General features: G+C 34.0%; 4 protein-coding genes and 1 long non-coding RNA gene across 6 annotated transcripts; 3 read left to right on the forward strand and 2 right to left on the reverse strand.

The window, feature by feature from the left end:
- LOC107925282 (homeobox protein 2) lies at window positions 1–2,568 on the forward strand. Its single transcript, XM_016855931.2, has 3 exons — window positions 1–470; window positions 1,765–1,923; window positions 2,039–2,568. The coding sequence occupies exons 1-3, from the start codon at window positions 129–131 to the stop codon at window positions 2,099–2,101; spliced, it is 564 nt and encodes a 187-aa protein (XP_016711420.1). The 5' UTR covers window positions 1–128; the 3' UTR covers window positions 2,102–2,568.
- LOC107925283 (mitochondrial pyruvate carrier 4) lies at window positions 2,537–5,174 on the reverse strand. The gene is made up of 5 exons (XM_016855932.2): window positions 5,046–5,174; window positions 4,024–4,122; window positions 3,789–3,841; window positions 3,471–3,544; window positions 2,537–2,799 (listed from the first exon to the last, which is right to left on the reverse strand). Exons 1-5 carry the CDS (start codon window positions 5,098–5,100, stop codon window positions 2,748–2,750), a joined length of 333 nt encoding a protein of 110 aa, XP_016711421.1. The 5' UTR covers window positions 5,101–5,174; the 3' UTR covers window positions 2,537–2,747.
- A 2,084-nt stretch (window positions 5,175–7,258) lies between these two features.
- On the forward strand, window positions 7,259–8,309 carry LOC121208535 (uncharacterized). Its single transcript, XR_005903648.1, has 2 exons — window positions 7,259–7,580; window positions 7,872–8,309. It is a non-coding gene; the product is annotated as an uncharacterized lncRNA (long non-coding RNA).
- Window positions 8,310–8,491: 182 nt separating this feature from the next.
- LOC107924938 (serine/threonine/tyrosine-protein kinase HT1) lies at window positions 8,492–11,937 on the reverse strand. The gene is made up of 3 exons (XM_016855516.2): window positions 10,932–11,937; window positions 9,743–10,198; window positions 8,492–8,964 (listed from the first exon to the last, which is right to left on the reverse strand). The coding sequence occupies exons 1-3, from the start codon at window positions 11,349–11,351 to the stop codon at window positions 8,716–8,718; spliced, it is 1,125 nt and encodes a 374-aa protein (XP_016711005.1). The 5' UTR covers window positions 11,352–11,937; the 3' UTR covers window positions 8,492–8,715.
- A 3,270-nt stretch (window positions 11,938–15,207) lies between these two features.
- On the forward strand, window positions 15,208–19,780 carry LOC107924880 (uncharacterized membrane protein At1g16860). 2 transcript variants are annotated; one of them, XM_016855452.2, is made up of 4 exons: window positions 15,208–16,146; window positions 18,071–18,226; window positions 18,310–18,521; window positions 19,261–19,780. In XM_016855452.2, the coding sequence occupies exons 1-4, from the start codon at window positions 15,415–15,417 to the stop codon at window positions 19,451–19,453; spliced, it is 1,293 nt and encodes a 430-aa protein (XP_016710941.2). In that variant the 5' UTR covers window positions 15,208–15,414; the 3' UTR covers window positions 19,454–19,780. The 2 variants fall into 2 exon arrangements, with proteins under 2 accessions (XP_016710941.2, XP_016710942.2); XM_016855453.2 differs by having other exon boundaries at window positions 15,214–16,146; window positions 19,231–19,780.
- Window positions 19,781–19,992: the final 212 nt, after the last annotated feature.

Genomic DNA, 19,992 nt, shown 5'->3' on the forward strand with positions numbered 1-19,992 from the left:
CTTGCCTCCTCGGCGAAGGAAAAAAACAACAGGAAAAAAAAAAGAGAGAGATAGAGAGATCTAAAGAGAGAGAGAGAAATAGAGCGAGTCACAGCGAAATCATCACCGATCCAACGCGAACGAGTTAAATGGAAGGAGTGGGGGCTCGACTCGGGCGGTCCTCCACTCGGTACGGACCAGCCACGGTGTTCACTGGACCGGTCAGGAAATGGAAGAAGAAATGGGTCCACGTTTCCCCTTCTAACACCGGCAACAGCTCCAACAATAACAACAATAATCGCTCTCATAATAATCATCAGACCACAATCAACGGTACTTCTAACGGTAATAACGGTTCCCATCTCCTCCTTTTTAAATGGACACCTTTATCCCAAACCCAAACCAACAACAACGATAATGACAATTCCTCCAAGGACGACGCCGTGGCGGCGCCCGAAGAGCCGCCGAGACGGAAGTTTAAATACATTCCGGTAAATTCTCTTCCTTGGGTTTTCATCAATTTCGAATTTTGGGTTGTCTTTTTTAAGTTATTTTTTCCTTATCTGTATATGCTTATTTTGCTTTGTTTCTTGGGTTTTTTTTTGGCTGCGAATTGGGACTTGATTTTGCGTGCATTTTATATAATTGCTTGATTTGTTATGGGTTTTGGTTGGATATGTTACGAGCTTCTTCAATGGAACTATGAGTTAGCTTGTTGTTAATGCTTTTAAGGAAATGTCAATGATGAATAGAGAGAAAGCCCAAGTTGGGAATTTTTTTTCGCATTGATCAATGACTGAAATTTTATTAGATGAATGTTTCTCACATAAATTGTGGTTCATTATATTTTGTCATGGCCTTGATGCACTTGGAATCTTTATTTTTGCTTCACTTTTGTCAATTTTATAGTTAGTGAAAATGTGTTTCTAGAACAATAGCTTGCTTATCAACAAATTTTGAATTGCATATGCATGAGGGTACAAAATTGAGCTGCTTGCCGTCCTCATACTCATTGATCGAATCCGGGTTCTGGAGAGCTTTTGAAACCAATGATATAATGATAGTGAAACTGTTGGAGTGGAGATTGAAAGGGAAGAGGACTGAGATTAGTACCTCGTTTCTTTTCTCAGACTAATCGAACTCTAACTATACCCTATGCAGTTGCTTTAAGTTGAACACGGTTGCGTAATAATTGGTAAAAGTACCATGAAGGCCATTGTACTAGGAGTCGGATTGCATTTTGCCCCCTCTACTAAAGAATTGGGCAAACTAGTATTTGTACGTTAGATAAAAAAGCAAACTAGTCATTCTATTAAAAGTTTCGTCCATTTCTATTGTTAGATACTAATCACTATATGTGTAATTGTCTGGTTAATTCTGTCAGTTACTGTCAAGACTAGTTTGCCCCATTTTTTAGTGAAGAGGGCAAAAAGTAATCTGACTCCTAGTACATGGCCTCCATGATATTTTTACCGTAATGCTTGGACCTATCTGATCTAATCTAGTATGTGAAATCATAGTAGCATGATGTATGGCTATAATCATATTGCTTGCATTGGCATGAAACATAATGTTTCTACTTTTGATCATATCAAACACTGATAGGGGGTGCTTTTGTCTGGTAATTGTAATTCCCTTTTTAAGTTTTTGATTGGATAATCTGAATATGCTGACATTCACAGGTTTGTGAAGCTGCTTAGTTGTAACAATTGTTGGTGGAAATGAGTCCTAAGATCAGTTCAAATTGTTCGATCATCTTGTTATTTTCATTGCTTGAACATGCAGATTGCTGTGCTAGAGGAACAGAGAAAGGAAGCTGATGAAAACAGCGATGATGAAGCTAAACCGAGCAAAGCTGACCCTAGTGCTGTAGAGCCAACTTCCAGGAATGATGGTCTTGACGAAAAACCCGACATTAATGACATACCTATGGATGAAAGTCAGGTGAGCAGCAAAATGTTTTTCTATATGCTTTCATTTGAAAGGGGCATGGGGATGTTCAGGACTGAAAATTTTCACTTTCGAATCGAATGAGCTTAATTCCAATTTCCTGTCTCAGGAGCAAAATAAAATAGTGCGACAAGATCTGAATGAAAGCACATTGGATTTGAGCTTGGGTTAAACGGTTTGTGACGGTGAGTCTGATTCGAAAACAAATCGCAACGGACAGTTGGAAAGAGTAAAATTGAGTAGTGGTCGAACATGAATGAGTATAGCTTTGCAGGCTGTTTCAGCAAATAGATGCAGATGGTAAGTAGACATTATTATTATTCTCCTCATTTATGGCATATTCCTTACAGATTCAATTTTCCCTTCGGCCTTAAAACTTGCAGCCCCTTTGTCTAAAGCCAGAAGAAGACATTGAAATGTCTTGTCTTTGTATTTTTAGTCTCTTATATTTGACACTCCATTGATGAGCTCTGATTGCAACTTGTATTGATTTAAGAAACAGAGCAAGCTATTTTTTTTTTCTTTTGTTGGATATCCCATTAAGTTGGTTCTCTCGACAGCTTTTTAATGGAAAATATTTCAAGACATTGTGTATAATTTGTAACCATTTTCAAAATAGTCCCATCCTTTAGAATTCAATTGCTCAATATCTGTTGATGGCACAGACCAAAATGACAATTATTATCAAATTACAAATTTCCCCAACAGGTCATTCTTGAATAAATTCTTGCTCAATGCTTAAATCAATTGTAAAAACAATAAGGCAAGATGGCTGATATTTGCCCGAGAAAACAAAGGGTTTTGGCAGATACGGTCAATCATTCTTTTGCAATAGCCGGCTCTATCTCTGCCTCTGAAAAGAAATCATGCCTGAAAACATGGAGGGAAAAACATATAAACAGTGCAACGAGGAGCAACCATACCAAATAAATGGCAATAACATTAAGTGCAAACTCTACCCAATGTCACTAAATTTACGTTTCGATTACTTAACTTTAAAAAGTTACAAAATGATTACTAAACGATTCGAAAGTTTTCATTTAAATGACTGAATTATTAAAATTGCTACTGTATAACCTCTATAGTTTAATTTTTTTATGAAACAACTTTGGACGTTACAAATTTATAAACCAACATCCAAACAATTTTTTTCTCTGATTTTTGATACTGACCATCAAATCAATTTGAATCCAAAGTATGCTTTTCTATTCGTCAGAGGATATTGATCCACCATACCTATTATTGTTTAGAGCTTGCTAGACTGATTTAAAACAAAAAAAAAAATCGAATAGTTTAGTGACTGTTTTGTAACTTTTTGAAGAAGAGTAACCAAAATGTAAACTTACTAATAGTTTAGTGACTTTAAGTGTAGTTTACCCTAACAACAAAGCAAAAGTTTAGCCAGACATTAAAACAAGCATTGGATAAATGATTGGAATAATAATTAACTCTTTGCTTGCTCGGCCAATAGATCTGAAACACGGTGCAAAAAGGTTCAAACAAGGGAAAGTAAACGAATATCATCGGTTGTGTTCACTTACTGTATTTTTCGTGCTAGCTGATATAACCCTGTTCCAGCCATAACAATGTTTACACTGAAGAGGTTCCAGTTTTTCTACATTTTGAAACCAAGGAAATGAACTACAATCAGAAGCAAACCAAACCAAATCTATACGGCACAAAAATGGCGCAAGCCTAATATGGAAAACAAGTAAAAAATGAAGACAATGGTTCATATTAAGGATGTGATCTGGGTCAAGATGTACATGTACACGTTTGTTTGTATATTTCTCTTTGATAACGTTGATTTCATGGAGTCGTTAGAAGGAAGGTAAATCCAAATTAATCATCAAACTTACTGGAGTTATTACAGTGCTATAGCGTGACCAGATAACTCCAGTGCAAGTAACCGCTGCGTACCAGAAAATAACACTCAGAAAACTAGAAAAGACTGTTAAAATCAGATGCAACCCAATTAAACAAGCCTCAAATACATGTAAATATAAAGAAGCAAGTATGAGAGTAGAATAAGAGGTGTGAGACATTTGCAACACACAGGTAAGAGGTACGTTAAAACACAATAAGCATTATTACCTATTTGCTGAGGGTAGGAAAGTTTTTCCGGCGGCTTAGTGAAGTCTGCAACGTTGGCTATGCTAATGCCCCATTTAAAAGTTGGGGCCCAAAAGTGAACTGATGAAACAACAAGACATTAGCTTATGCAAGTATTAAGGCTAGACAATTTAGTACAAAGAAATAATGCACTTGTACTCCCTATTGTGCATGTCACCCACCAAAGTATCTGTTTATATTTATATTGATGGGACTATCAGAAGTTCATAAAACCTCACATTGATCAGTAAAAGTTTCATGGAGGCCCTTATACTAGAATTCAAATTGTATTTTGCCCTTTTTAGTTAAAAAATGGGCAAATTAATCCCCTTAGATCAAAGAGCAAACAAGTCATTTCTGCTGTTAAAGACAGATGTTGCAGACAAAATAACCAGCCACCTGTATCTCATTCTAACATATAGAGACCAATATTTAACTGTAGAAATGGATCGAATTTTTAACAGAAGTACCAATTTACTCTTTGATCTGATGTATAAGGAATCCTAGTACAAGGTTCTCCATCGTACTTTTACGCACATTCATCCCTTTATGACTTTATGTAATCTAAATACGAATCACAGAGATAACTATTCTTCACTTTCAATCATGGAGTTATGGAATATTAGTCTTCTTCCCAAATGGTGCATGCAGCCTACAATTTTATCCTAAATTGATTTTTTTTTTTGAGAAAAAAAGGAAATTGCTCCATTATTATCGTATATTCTGAAAAACCCACAACTTCTATACATAACATTACTAGTTTTCTACAGTCATTAAAGTTCTAAAATTTACAAGCAATACGCTTCACAGTTTCTAGCACAAACAGATTAAAGAGAAACCCAAATCTTCTACATCCAAAGTTAGCTCATGGAAAGCAAAGGATCTTCTCACCTAAAATCGAAATAGGAGAGTTCGGTTTTCATTAATTAATCGAATAAATGAGAATAAAGGGTCCATTAATATCTAATAATAATTGGGTTAAGAGAGCAAGCGAGTCAACTCACTGGTCTTGGGTCCGGCAGGGTGGTTCCATAGAGCTTGGAGCTTAGACGACGCCATTGATTTTCAACAATTTCTCCCTTTCTTTACTGAATGTTTGGTGTCTGACAGCAAAATGGGATTTTTGTATTTGGTTTTTGGGTCGGTAAATCTTGGTTGGTAGCTTGCCGCACGTGATGGTTCATGCTTGAAAAGGGTTAATTGCACGGAATTCCTTCTATTATTAGTATTATATCATTTAGGTCCTTTTATTAGTAAGGTGTTAACTGTTAGCTTTGGTTTTAATCCGAAGCATATTTAAAACATATAATCAAATTTAAAACGTGTTATTCATACAATAGGTAGATACATGTTGTTGACACCATTGTTTTTGGATGAAAACGGGGTCGACTTGGATTTAAAAAAAAGAATGAAAACGGGAGTCGCCACCAATCCTTTTTGATGAGGTGTGATTGGGTCACCTCAAAAAGTGGTTGTTTTTTAATAAATGATTTAATTTTATTAAAACAACGATTTTGGTCTACGAAATTCAGAAAAATGAGTTCGGGAGTCGGTTACGCACGAGGAAGGATTAGCACCCTCGATACGCCCAAAATTGGTACCTAGTTGATTAATTAGTGTCTTAGTGTCGAAAATTGAAAATTCGAAGAGTTTTTTTTAAAAAATACGATCCTTGAAAGAAACTCTGATGACGTGAATTGGAATATAAGATTCTCTTGTTCCGAAGGAATATCACATCCAGCACGTTAGGACACGATACTCTAAACCATCGAAACCAAGATCACCTTATAGTTTAATGAAACCACACTTTGAAGCTTTAAGAGGATATTTGGCTATTTAGTCGAACGAGAAATCGAAACCCAGCACGTTAGGGCACGTTTTCTCGATTTTCCAAACGCGAAATATTGCCTTATTTAGAAAAATTTTCCTTTTGATGCTTGGTATTAATGCTTGACAAAACAATAACGAATACAACAAGGTGAGCAAGGCAAAGTGAGTAACAATAATACAATAGGCAAAATGAAATGACGAGGCGATTACATAAACAAAGCATACAAATAAATAAATAGAACTAACATTTTAGAAAAAGCACAAGTGTACATGAATAAATAAACAAACACCAAATAACAATGATGACAATAAATACAATTATGTAAAAATGTATATGCATGTATAATTTTAAGCCATAAAATAAGAAATGCGTATAAATTATAGAATGTGAAAACATAGATAAATATATACATATATAAAAAATCGGTAAGTATTATAAAAATAAAAATGTAAATATGTGTTTATATATATTTACAAATTGTGATAATATAAAGTATATGTATGTGAATCATAAAATATGTGAAATATACAAAAAGCATTTTTAAGAATATAAAGAATATATATAAGTATGTATATGATGTAAAATATGCATAAATATATGTAAGTATATAATAATTATGAAATGTGAAAAATATATTTAAGTATGTATAAGTACGTATATATATACATAATAATTTAGAGTATAAAGATACATATAAAAATTTAAAATGAATATTACGTATGATGATTCAGAAGAAATAACATATATGCAAAATTTTTAAAATTGATAATGATTTAGAATATATGATATATTCAAAATAATGCCAATAATAATAGTAATAATAATGTAGATAAGAAACAAGAAAATAAAATAATATAATATGACAAATTTAATATAAAATTGATTGATTTGATGACATAGTGGTGATACTAATGATAACACAATAATAATGACATAGAAAACAATGATATCAATAAAGTAATAAGGACAAAAATAGCTCCAATATTAACAATAACGACAATAATAGAATAACAACAATAACAAATAAAGAATAATAATGATTATAACTATTATGTAAAACAGTGATATAAATAGTAACAACAATAATGATAAAATATAAGAAATAATAGAATAATGGCAATAATAATAAGTAGCAATAATAGAATTAATAATAAAAATAAAGTTGATTAATTAAAAAAGACTATATTAAATTTTGGAACACAAATTTGGGGCGAATTCGAAATAAAAAAAGAAGGGAGGACACATTGAAATGCGCCAAGAAAGTAGGGGGATCCCATGCGCAAATAGACCATTCGGTCAAAATGCGCGGATCCTCTGTGGGCGTAGGGCGGGTCGCGTGTGGGAGGTCCAAAACTGTGTCGTTTTGGCACCTGGACCCCCCACTCCCAAACGGCGCCGTTTGCCTCTAGTCTTTAAGTTAGTTTCTTTTCTTCATTTCAGTTTCTCTTAAAAAAAACTGAGGGCCTTTTGCCCTCTCCCCCTCTCTCTTTGCTTCAGCCGATCGGGCTATCTCGCCGTCCACCGTATCGCCACTATTTTCGGTGCCCGGCGACGCGCGACCCTGGGTATTTAAACCCCGCTTGGGAGCCCTTCGAAGGCCAAGCACCTCGACGTCCTTTGGGAGCCAAGAGAGAAACCCGTGGCCCTCTCCTTCGAACCCAATCGCCACGATGGAGAAGGTTCTTCGGCGACGCGTCCGTGGTTTCAGGTGAGGTTTCCTTATTTCTTTTCTTTTACTTTTGTCTATTTTCGTATATAAAAAAGAAAAATAAAAAAACAAAATAAGTGAACTCAGATCTTAGAACGAAAGTGAAAATCAAAATTTTTTGATTTCTTGCTACCCTTTGTTTATGTTTGTTTCGATCTCTAATATCTGTGTTACAAAATCCTTTTTTTTATATCAAAAAAGAAGAACCCCCTCCTCCCCATGCATCTGTTTTTCTTCGGGCTTTTATAGCCTTTAAAAATATTGTTGTCCATCTTCTTTCTGGTCTTGCAGGGAATGGGCAAACGGCGGTGGCAGAGGCATGATGGTACAGAGGAGCAGGTGGCCGACATGGTGGCATGGAGAGCTGGTGTCAGAAGGTTAGTGGGCAAGTGGCCAAGGCTGAGGCGTGCGAGTGGCGACCGGTCAGAGGCGTGCATGCGTGAGGGGAGGTGAAGCGGCGGCAGCTACAAAGCATGAGGCTAGGGTTTTTTTGTTTGGCTGAAAACTAGTATAGTTTTGGGCCATTCGGGCCTCTAAGGTTTTTATCATTATTGGGCATTTGGATTGGGTCTGTTTTTGGGTTAATTTTGTTGTAATGGTCTGTTAATTCTTTATTGGTCTTGGTCTATTTGGGTTTTATGGTCTGGGCCCGGGCAAAATGGGCTTTTACACATGTTTACAATTTAATTTACGTGTTTTAAATTTTATTCTATTTCATATTTAAATTGATATTTGACACCTAAATTAAAGGTTAGGTGGATGAAAAAGATTAGATTATTACAATGCTGATATGATCTAGACCCGAAATAATCCATACCCAAAATGACTCAAACAAATAACCCGAAATGAACCTACCTGAAAACTCGGTTGGTAAAACTGAATGACAATGATTGACTCAAATCGAAAAATGGTTCCAAAAAAACAATCAAATTGTAAGCATATATTTAAATCATATTGTTTCAATAGAATCAATTTACATAAGGAATAACAGAATAATGGGTTCAAATCCTAAATCACTCTATGTAGCAACCTTTCAGCCTTTGGTTAATTAAAAGAACATCAAATATGTACAAATTATTATGAAATAATCTTTAACCATAAGAGCTATAGCAATACCAACATCTTCTACAAAGAGTCAAGCTTGTACTGGTATCGAAGAGCTCATAGATACACATCCTTTTAATCGTTCGAGGATGACGTTTCGGCTAACCAGTCCCGAGTGGGAAGTTAACGGAAGGCCTTCCTTGACGCATTCATCATACTTTTCCAAGGTGGAAACAATGTCGGAGAAATCTGGTCGCTTTGCAGGGTTCGCTGCCCAACAGCGCTTTATGAGGTGTGCAAGTGCGGGTTGACAACTCTCCGGCAACGGAGGTCGTTCGTTCTGACGAAAAAAAGTATCAAAACATTAGAGGAGCTGCATCATAAGGTTAAGCATAGAGAAACAAGCTTTTGGAAGAAATTTTCAAAATGTCATCTCTTGGCCAGCTAATCGAACTACTAACAATCGAAAGTATTGTCCCTTAGGAGGATTTTGTCTCCCATGCTCTGTCGAGAGCCAGCATACCATGAATAGCTGTCTTGAGAGCCTGGTTCACGAAAGGGGCACCTTGATTATATGTGGGCATATGGCCATCTACCAAGGCGACATGAGTGTCTTGTCTTTGGTAGGGTTTGAACCCTTGACTTATTGTATATAGGTCACCTGGATATGACATATATGGTATAGGTCAAGGGTTCAAACCCTTCTAAGGGTGAGATGCTCACGTTGCCTTGGTAGGTGGTCATACACCCATGCATAGTCGAGGCGCCCGCTCTATGAACTAGGCTCTTAGGGCAGCGCCTTATGGCATGCTAGCTTTTCACAGAGAATGGGAACAAAACCTTCCCCTAGGACAATACCTTACATTGGGAGTCCGATCGGTTGCCCAGCAGACGACATATTGAAAACTTCTCCCGAAAGAGCCGATCATTGTCTTTAAGAAAAGACAATGATTTTGCACATGTAATCTATAATACCAGAAGAAGGTACTGTGGAAAGTACAGTTATCATCGATCAAGCAATGAAAATGTCCTAAATAGCCTGAAATCTCTCATTTCTTTTTCAATTCACTCTATGTAACTAGTAAAGAATTTTTTGAATCTTATTGTAGATATCAAACCTTTTCAGCCACAGCAAAAGCAGCCTGCACTGGTGTCATTCCTTGGAAAGGAAGCAAAGCCGTCATAAGCTCCCATAACACGATCCCGAAGCTGTACACGTCGACTTTCCTAGTATACGGTTTCTCTCTAATCATTTCGGGCGCCATCCAGCGGTACGTTCCCATGTTCCCTTTCGTTTCGAGGCACTGTGTTTCTAAACACGATGTACCAAAATCCGCCACCTTAACCCGCATCTCATCGTTTAGCAGCAGATTATTTGATTTGAGGTCTCTGTGGATCACACCTTGCGAGTGAAGATACTCCATTCCTCGAGATATGTCGAGAGCTAACCTCAGTATCGTCTCCGTCGAAAGCGAGTATGGTTCTTTCTTGTTTAGGTACATCCTCAAAGTCCCTTGTGACATGTACTCCGTGATAATACAATACACAGGTGGCTTCTTACAAGCAGCAATAAACTGTAAAAAAAAGGGACGACTTTTAGCAACAAAAGCTATATTTCTTTGGTGAATTTCTGTTATTAGTCCCTATACAATGCGTAAGTAATGAATTTAGATCCTACATTTTAATTTGGTCATTTTTAATTTTTATACTTTTCAAATTTTAACATTTTAGTCCAAACCAAATGATAATCATCAAATTCATTAAATTATGTTATGCTATTTTCAAATTCTTATGTAAAAAATATATTATCAAATGTATAATACTAGAGGTGAATATGAGGGAGTAGGCAGGGCCTTGGCTCCCAAAATGAAAAAAAATTTAATTTAATTTTTTTATAAATAAAAAAATTATAAATTCATATATAGTAAAAATTGCACTTTAGTCTCCTTAAAAAAATTCTATTTAATCTCCTTCAAAAATGATGAAATTACAATTTAATACAAGATAAAATTATAATTAAATTTATGAATTTGTCCGTCTAATATTATGTTAGCTTGTTATTTTCGTATAATAATGCATTCAAAAGCCGTTGTTTGAGTTTAGACTAAAATTTTAAATCTAGAAAATATATATAGAGATTGAAAATGGTAAAATTAGAGAACATAAATTAATCCACAACTTACTATACTACAAGGTTAACAACAGAATTTAACCAAAATCATTTAACTACTGGACCTAAACTTGACCAAAATAGAACAATCTCAATATATACAGGGATTAATAGCAGAATTTAACCCTTTGTATTACCTGAACTATGTTGGGATGAAACAAGCGTGAGAGCAAAGCTACTTCAGATTTGAACTGTTGCTCAAGCTGTAATCGAGTGTCTTCCTTATGATGAGGGATCCTCACCATTTTTACAGCAACAGCTCTCTGCTTATAAATCCCACGATAAATCCTACTATGAGCACCAGAAGCAAATTTATTACCTATAAACAATTGAGAAAGATCAGCCGTCCATTCCTCTTGATCTTCCTTCGAAACTTCCCACGTTTCCACATTCTCCGAATCCAAAATCATCGACCATGATTCGAAGCTATCAAATCTCTTCTTATCCATATTCACCGTATCGGAATTTAGCCGTGCTTTCGCCGACGATGATGGGAGTTGTAAATGCTTGCTCCTCGATTTTCGAAGGCGAAAACCATTGAAACATGAACTTCCCATGGCTTTTTTCAGGCTTTTAAGAAGGGTTAAAACAAACAATCAAAAGGTATTTTCCTTCTGAATGTATGGGTTGATTTCAAGAACTTCATGAACTGATTCGAAAACATGGGATTTGAACAAGATTGGAAAAGGGAAGATGGGTTTCATGAATTGCACAAAAAAAAAAGCGACGAAAATCAAATCAAAATTCAGAAAAATGGGTTGAAATGATGAGCTAAAATCTAAATGCGTGGAATTTGGAAATATTTTGAGTGCAATTTTCTTTTCACGGTATCTTTTGATTTTCTTTTTCTTTTTATTTTTATTTTTTGTAATAAAGGTGTGGTTTTAGCAGATGAATTTTTCAAGGGTTTCTCGTGATTACTTGGGTCGAAAGGAAAAACACTTATGTGAAATAAAGGGAAAGATAAAACAGATAGGAAACAACGAATCCATTTTGCATCATCATTCATTGTTCATCACCAATCAATGCTAAATGGCCACAGTAGCTAATGTTTTCGTTTTCATCATTGCATTTGCAATTAGACCTGTAAATTCAACGGGTGGGTTGGTTGTTTATCAAATCTGTTTAAAAGTTACTCGACTCAAAAGTATATTAGATAGTGGATGGCTCTATCATTTATGTACTTGTAAGGTTATCATCGGTGTAAATGGTACTCTAATGTTCACAAGTTATTTGAGTTTAACTAAAAATTAAATTCGTTTCAATAATTATCAAGTCAAGTTCGAGTCGCTCAAGCCATTGATCAACCGGAATTCGAGCTTACTAATACTCAAACTTGAATAACTCGTGAATCTTATTGAATCTTTTTAAAATTTTTATATTAATATATATCGTTAGTCTTAGCTTCATTATCAAGCCAAGCTTAAATTTGAGCTTGAGTGTAAAAATTGATAAACGAACTTAATTGAGTTTGAGCTCCTATAGCTTTGTATCTTGAGTCGAACTCAAACTTAAAAATTGACATTCTATTGAATTTGAACCCAATACCGAAATCAAATTCGAGTTTGACAGTTTTTAAACTCAATTCATCTTGATTACATCTAAATTCAACCCTTAGTATGCCTCTACTCATCAATTCAACTTGAAAAATTTTAAATTTGCACTAATAAAACTTTGCAATCAAAATTTTCAATGGTTAGGACTAATTACGATGCGAAATACTCTTCGTACATAATCAATTAAAGATATATCTTATAAATTATATAGAGCTTAATTTGATCTCGGATCAAATAAAAAAGAATAATCGATTATTTGCATTAAAAATTTTAAAAATATTAATTTAAAAAGCACAAACTACTATTATGCAAACAATTATTTATTATTATTTTTTGGTGAATTGCAAAATGAAGGTGAAGCTCTAACGACAACATAATTAATATGACTCAAACCCCAACCATATTTAGGATGGTGAACACTCTGACCATCGAGCCAACACACGAGATTAATTAATTAATTATTTTTTAAAAAAGAAATGAAATAAGAGCACCCAATCTTCACTTTATTCCAAAACTAAAGAAATATATATTTAATGATTTGGAGGGAATTTTTTTGTGTGGTGGCAAGTGGGCTACCCATTTGAACATACAAAGAAAAATGCTTCTTTAATATGTATGGTTTATTACTCATGGAACTTTTCTCCAATGACTTACAAGCTAAGCCAAATGCCTTTTGGTTCCTAAGAATAATGATAGGCAATTTTTCAAAAGCATGGAATAAATAAATAAATAACATTATTTTATAATTAATTTTTTTATGGATTGAGCCGAACTTTGATGGGCATAGTTGTTATTTTAATAACTAAAATATGTGGGTTTGAATATATTTAACTACGTCTTTTTCTTTCAATTTAAGGGTAGAAGAAATTGTAAGTAAAAATAGACTCTTAAAAAAATTAATTTGTTTTATAGGTCGGGTCATCGTTTTGTCAGTTCAAATTAAATTTGAATGAGCCTTTTTGATTTAATGTTGTCTAATATAATCTTATGGTATTTTGGATCAAGTACCCACAAAAAATGGGCTTTGGGCTATTTTGGGTAAATGGGTTTGTGTTGTATTTTGTATTTTTTAAATTGTTTGAAAATTATTTAGATTTAAAAAAAATAGAAAAATAAGAATATGAATCAATTATATTTAAGAAACTAAATTATGGCATGTTCAAATTAAAAAAAATTAATATAAAAATTAAATATATCTTTAATTGAGTTGATAAAATCGAGAGAGTAGAGTTTACGATGTTTTGAGTTTGAATTTCATATCATGCATATATTTTTCTAGATTTTATATAAAAAAAATATAAAAAGAAAAAAATTCTCTCAAAATAATATTTACTTATTTGTAAAAATATTTTTTTTAGTAAAATTATAATTGAGCTGAACCTAATTAAGAGGATTTCAAGATTAAATTTAAAATTTGATATTACTTGATATAAGTTTTTTGTGAATACATAATGATGACTTTATAATGCGAATTTAGTTTAAATATATATTTTTTGTGAATTATAATAGAGCAAAACCCTAACAACAATGTGGTTAGTACGATTTAAATACAAATTACACATAAACAATAATCAACACTATAAATTCTAAATATATACCCTTTTTATTTACGCATATTTTATAGTTGAATAACTATTTACAAATGTTGCCACATTCTTTGTAACAATAGACTCATTAACATTAATTTATAGAAGAAAATCTGGTTATTTATTTAGTACTAAATTGTAAATATTAAATAATTTATTAACAATGATTATGTTGGTCTTACAAAATAACTTTTGGTCCACCCAAAATTTATAATATATTTTTAAAATAATTGCATCATATGTTATAACCCTTAAAAATAAATATTGAAAAATAAAAAAAACAATTGTTCATATTTATTCCATTGAAACAAAAGTTTTTTGCTTTCTTTCAGCATAATTGTATTTAAAATTTTCAATGCATGCAATAAATTTAAATTTTATAGATTTCCTCATAAATAACAATAAAAAAAACCCATTAATTGACACATTTCTCAAGTTGTTTAACTATATTTGTTGAAAAACAAAATAAGATTTATAAAATATAAAAAGAGACAAGTTTGATACATAATACAATTACGCAACAACGGGAAGTAGATTGGAAGTTATGCCCTAAACGGGCCAAGGCATTCACACATTTGTTTCATTCTCGAAATACATGTAGCAACGGCTTAATAGTCAAAGATTACCGAAGCGTCCTGTACTCATCAACCAAAGATAAGAGGATCACATTAGCAGAGTTATTATTAGACATAAGGCAAATAATAGTGGTAGCATCAACTTCAATCTCTAAGTCATTAACATTTAATGAAGTCGCTAAGTATAGCCTATCTCTTAAGGCCTATAACTCAACTTGAACACTACTTGCACAAGGGATATTCCTATACCTAATTTGCTGGTCATCTCGGTTGAGAGCACCTGTTTTCACCTTTTCTGGGTTTTTAAGAACTGAACCATCCATATTGAATTTAAATAAGTTCCTATCAAAAGGTTTCTAAGAAACGGAGGTAAATGAGGGAAAATGAATGTGTTTTAGCACATTTGAAGAAGTAACGAATTCCCCAATTGTAGAAACAACTTTATTAACAAAACTTTCGATAGGGCGATGGATTCCAAAAATTAAAAGAAAGAGAAAACTTAGGAAAAGAAAGAGAAATGAATTTTAGTATATCTATTATTGTGCCCATAAAAATGATTTAACCCAAAATAAAAAAGACTAAATGTTAAATTATACCATAATAAAGGGACTCAAACTAAAATTATTCCAATACATATATACACAAGTGGAGAGGAGAGCACCGCCATTTGAACGACAAAGGGGACACACATGTCATTATCGCATTTCATCTAAGACATTTACGTCATTCTCCTATTCCCCATATACTCTAATTCCACCATTCTCTTCCACAGTACACTCCACTCCCTGCAACCTCCACAAGCTCAATAATTCTTCATCTCTTCTTCTTTTTCTCCAAAAATCCTTATAGTTTTTGTAAAGTTTAATTCATAGAAAATAGTAAGTAAAAAAGGAGAGGAAACAAATGGGTTCTCGGGCTGTGTCACACCAGCTAAGCAGTGGCTTGTTGGTATCTGGGAGACCGGAGCAGCTCAAAGAAAAGCAGCCGACAATGTCGTCAAGGGCAGTGCCGTACACCGGTGGTGACGTTAAAAAGTCTGGGGATTTGGGCAAAATGTTTGATATCGCAGTGGTTGATCGTTCATCAACCAGTGGTGGTCTTTCCAATTCGAACCCCAATTCTAAGCAACAGTCATTGTTTTCACAACCTTCACGTTCTTCGTCTTCGTCTCAGCCTAACAGTGGATCCATCCGATCTGGGTCAAATTCAGGCCCGATCAGGAAACCTTCTGGGCCATTGCCGCTTCAGCCCACTGGACTCATCACTTCGGGTCCCAGGAGGTCGGGGCAGCTCGGCCAGGCTGAGCAAACGAGTGTTGTGTCGGGGAAATCGGTGTACGGACCGGCGATGACGAATCTCCGGGAAGGGGTGAAGTATGGGTTTGGGGTGTCTAAAGCTATGGTTTGGGTAGTGATGGTGGTGGTAGCTATGGGGTTGTTGGTTGGAGCGTTTCTTATGGTGGCTATTAAAAAGGTGTTGGTCCTTGGAGCTGTCGGTTCGGTGGTGGTGCCAATGGGGCTGGGATTAGCTTGGAATTGCATTTGGGGAAGGAAAGGCTTGTTGGGGTTCATTAGGAAATACCCAGATGCTGAGCTTAGAGGAGCTGTTGATGGCCAATATGTGAAGGTTACTGGGGTAAATTTTTTACTACCTTATATTTAAGTTTATTTTTGCATGTCTATTTGCTTTAGGGCGAAGAGTATTTTTTTCGGGCTTATGGTTGTTTATCCCTAAGATATTATCTGCAAGTTTGAACTCGAGTTCACTCCGTGAGAGCATAATATAACTTACCATTACACCCAATTGTTGTATAGTTCACGAAGAGTAATGTTTTTGGGGTTATGATCTGTTCTCTCGATGATATCCTTGTAGTCTGACTTACTATTACACTCAATTGCTATATGTCCGTTTTATGGTCCACGAAGAGTAATTTTTTCAAGGTTATGATTGTTTCTCTCTACAATATTATATACAAGTTTGAACTTGAGGTCACTCCTCGAAAGTATTACGTGAGTTACCATTACATCCAATTGCTCTATGTCCATTACAGTCCACGAAGAATAATCTTTTTCGAGGGTTATGATTGTTTCTCTCAACTATATTATCTGCAAGGTTTAAATAAGATTTCCCTCGTCGAGAGTGTAATGTGACATACTATTACACCCAATTACTCTATATTTATTTTACGGTCCACGAAGAGAAATCTTTTCGAAGGTTATAGATGTTTTTCCCAACAATATTATATGCAATGTTTGAACCAGAGTTCATTTTTCGAGAATGCAACGTAACTTGCCGTTACTCTCAACAATGTTTTTATAGTTTAAAGAAGTCACTGGATGGTGTTGAATACATATTCTTTGCTAGAAATAATTTGAATCTTTTATGGTTTAATATATGATTTGTGATTATAGTACTTGTTGTCAATGCATCATACCTTGTGATTATAGTACTTATTGTCAATGCATCATACCATGTGATCTCTTATATGATTTTTATTCAAGTAATATGCAATGCATAAGCTTACATTCTAAATAGAGTTAATGCTGAACCAAGTATAGCTAGTAGTTATTCATTCAAAAAGAAAATGTAGCTATTTGATGTAGTGTTGATAATTTTGTTCTCTAGACATATTTAGGTAAAAATATCATGGAGGCTTCTGTACTAGGAGTCAAATTTACTCTCTGTATTCAAAAAATGGGCAAATTAATCCCTATATGTTAGTTCAAAGAATATGTTAGTCTTTTTTGTTAAAAAAATTATCCATCTATACTGTTAAAAGCTAACGTGACTGATAGAATAACTAGACAGGGATACGTGACATGCCACGTGTACATCATATTTACATACAAGATCAGTTTTTAACGGGAAAAATGAATGAGATTTTTAATAGGACTAGTTTACCCTTCGATTTAACGTACAAGAATTAATTTATCTATTTTTTGAGTAGAGGGGGCAAAATGCAATCTGATATTTAGTATAGGGGCCTCCATGGTACTTTTACCAATTTAATTTACCATTCATATCATGGAAGCTATATGGTTTTGGGTGATGTCGCTTCTACTCTTCGTTTTTCTTGAAGTGCTCATATCTGATAATCATGTCCGGGACAGATATGGGGATAAGACCTCTAAGTACCCTTCAAATACATTGAAAAACTTGGAGAAATCCAACCATATTCGATACCCACACTCGAGTCCAAGTAATATAGGTTTTGAGTTTCCATCACTCATGTCCATTCATTTAGAAGTTACATTTAGTGCACATGATTTTAGGCTCATGGGAAGGCATGCTTCACATGCTAAACCCACTAGTAGGGTACATCATTTAATGTGGGGGAACTGCATGTGTTGTTCATTGGAAATCTATGGCTACCATTACCACATGGCATTGATTTGTTCTCACGGACTTTGTCTTCTTCAAATTGAACCAGTTATCTTATTTGATTTTAACAATGAAACCCAAAGCTTATGCTTATAAAGTTTCCTAGTAGACCCGTAAGTCATTAATTCTTATCGATTATGCTATAATAGAGTTAATAAAATCACAATGCTTGTTGCAGATTGTCACCTGTGGCAGCATTCCTTTGGAGTCATCTTACCAGAAGGTGGCTAGATGTGTTTATGTGTCCACAGAATTGTACGAGTATAAAGGATGGGGCGGGAAAAGTTCGAACCCTAAACATCGTTGCTTCTCTTGGGGATGTAGTTATTCTGAGGTATTTGTTTCGGATTAGAAACATCTTCAAGATTGAACCTGTCTGTAAATCGTCTCTTAAACCGTTATTTTTATTGTGAACAGAATTACGTTGCTGATTTCTACATATCGGATTTCCAATCCGGATTAAGAGCATTAGTGAAAGCAGGTTATGGCGCTAAGGTTGCTCCATTTGTCGAACCAGCCACCGTAGTTGATATAACAAAGGAAAACAAGGACTTATCTACGAGCTTTTTAAGCTGGCTAGCAGAGCGCAAGCTGTCGAGCGATGACCGTATAATGCACCTAAAGGAGGGGTATGTATTTCCTGTTGTGCTTATACTTTTATGTTGTGCTTAAATAGATCGATTTATTTCTATATTATTAAAAAGAATCAAATAGGATCAAATTGAAATAAAATTAACATTAACTTTAAAAAATATCATTTATTGTTTAATAGAATTAATATTTTTAAAGTTATTTATCTTTCGGGAAATGAAATCTCTTGCCTGGAATTGAATTGCAATTGAAAAATAATAATTTTAATGACATTTTTTATACATTAAATGTTAACTCTATTACGATTTAGACTTACAGTAATTAAATTGATTCATTTAATAATATAAGAACTAATTTGATATGGTTCCTAGAACATAGAGACCTCTTAAGTACTTTAACCTCTATTGTGCACATCGTTGTGTCTTTGTGACCATAAACTTCAGTTAATCATAATTGCCTGTCAGTTCGGGTTTTCAATACTTATTTTGATAAAATGGGTTATATTTTATGGTTTTTAAATATTATTTTACAAAATTTTAGTATTTTTCATAAACATTTTTAAAAACCGTAATTTTTTAATTATTTTAAATATAAAATATTTATTTTATATCATAAAATATTAAAATTAATTATAAATTAAATAAAAATAAAATTCGGTTTAGTTTTAGACAGCAGTTTTTAAACTTGTATCACATAAACTAATCCAAACACATCGATTTGAATTAATTTTCGAGTTTTCTTGCTCAGCCCTGATTGTGACGACATGTTGTGACACAGTTACATAAAAGAGGGGAGTACCGTCAGTGTACTGGGAGTCGTCCAGCGCCATGACAATGTGCTCATGATCGTTCCACCATCAGAACCGATCTCAACACGCTGTCAATGGATTCGGTGCCTTCTCCCAATGTACGTTGAAGGTCTTATTTTGACATGTGATGATAATCAGAACGCCGATGTTGTCCCCGTCTAGATAACGATGGATTTTCATACTATTTTCCGGTACCGGTCACGAGTAAAATACTGTTAAGCATACAAAAATGTTGAATCATCACACTTGGAGAGTAACCCCAAGGGGTTAAAAAACTAGTTAGTTTTCTTTTAGACAAGGTAAATTATAGCCTGTAAAAGTAATCTTTTTTCTAAAGTTTTTTCATGTTTAATTTCCTATTGATGATGTGCAAATGTTGATATAAACTACATGGTGTGTATGCTACAATCATTACAGAGGCAAAGCTTGTTATCAAGCTGTGTATTTTGTGAAACCTGTAAATTTAATCTTTGTATTTTAATTTGATCAGTAATGTGGTATTTGAATTTTGAAAATTTAATCTCGACCCAAACAGTTAAATCCATATGGTATAATTTAATTATTAATTTTGTATTATGTGTATAATTGTACCTTTAGTCAAACTCTATACTTTCTTAATTTTGAAATTTTTATTTTGATATAGATGACAGTTATTAATCCATTAGTTGTGGATTTATAATGAATTTATAGTGAGTAATATG

This window comes from Gossypium hirsutum, chromosome A10, assembly GCF_007990345.1.
Source record: "Gossypium hirsutum isolate 1008001.06 chromosome A10, Gossypium_hirsutum_v2.1, whole genome shotgun sequence".
NCBI lineage: Eukaryota > Viridiplantae > Streptophyta > Magnoliopsida > Malvales > Malvaceae > Gossypium > Gossypium hirsutum.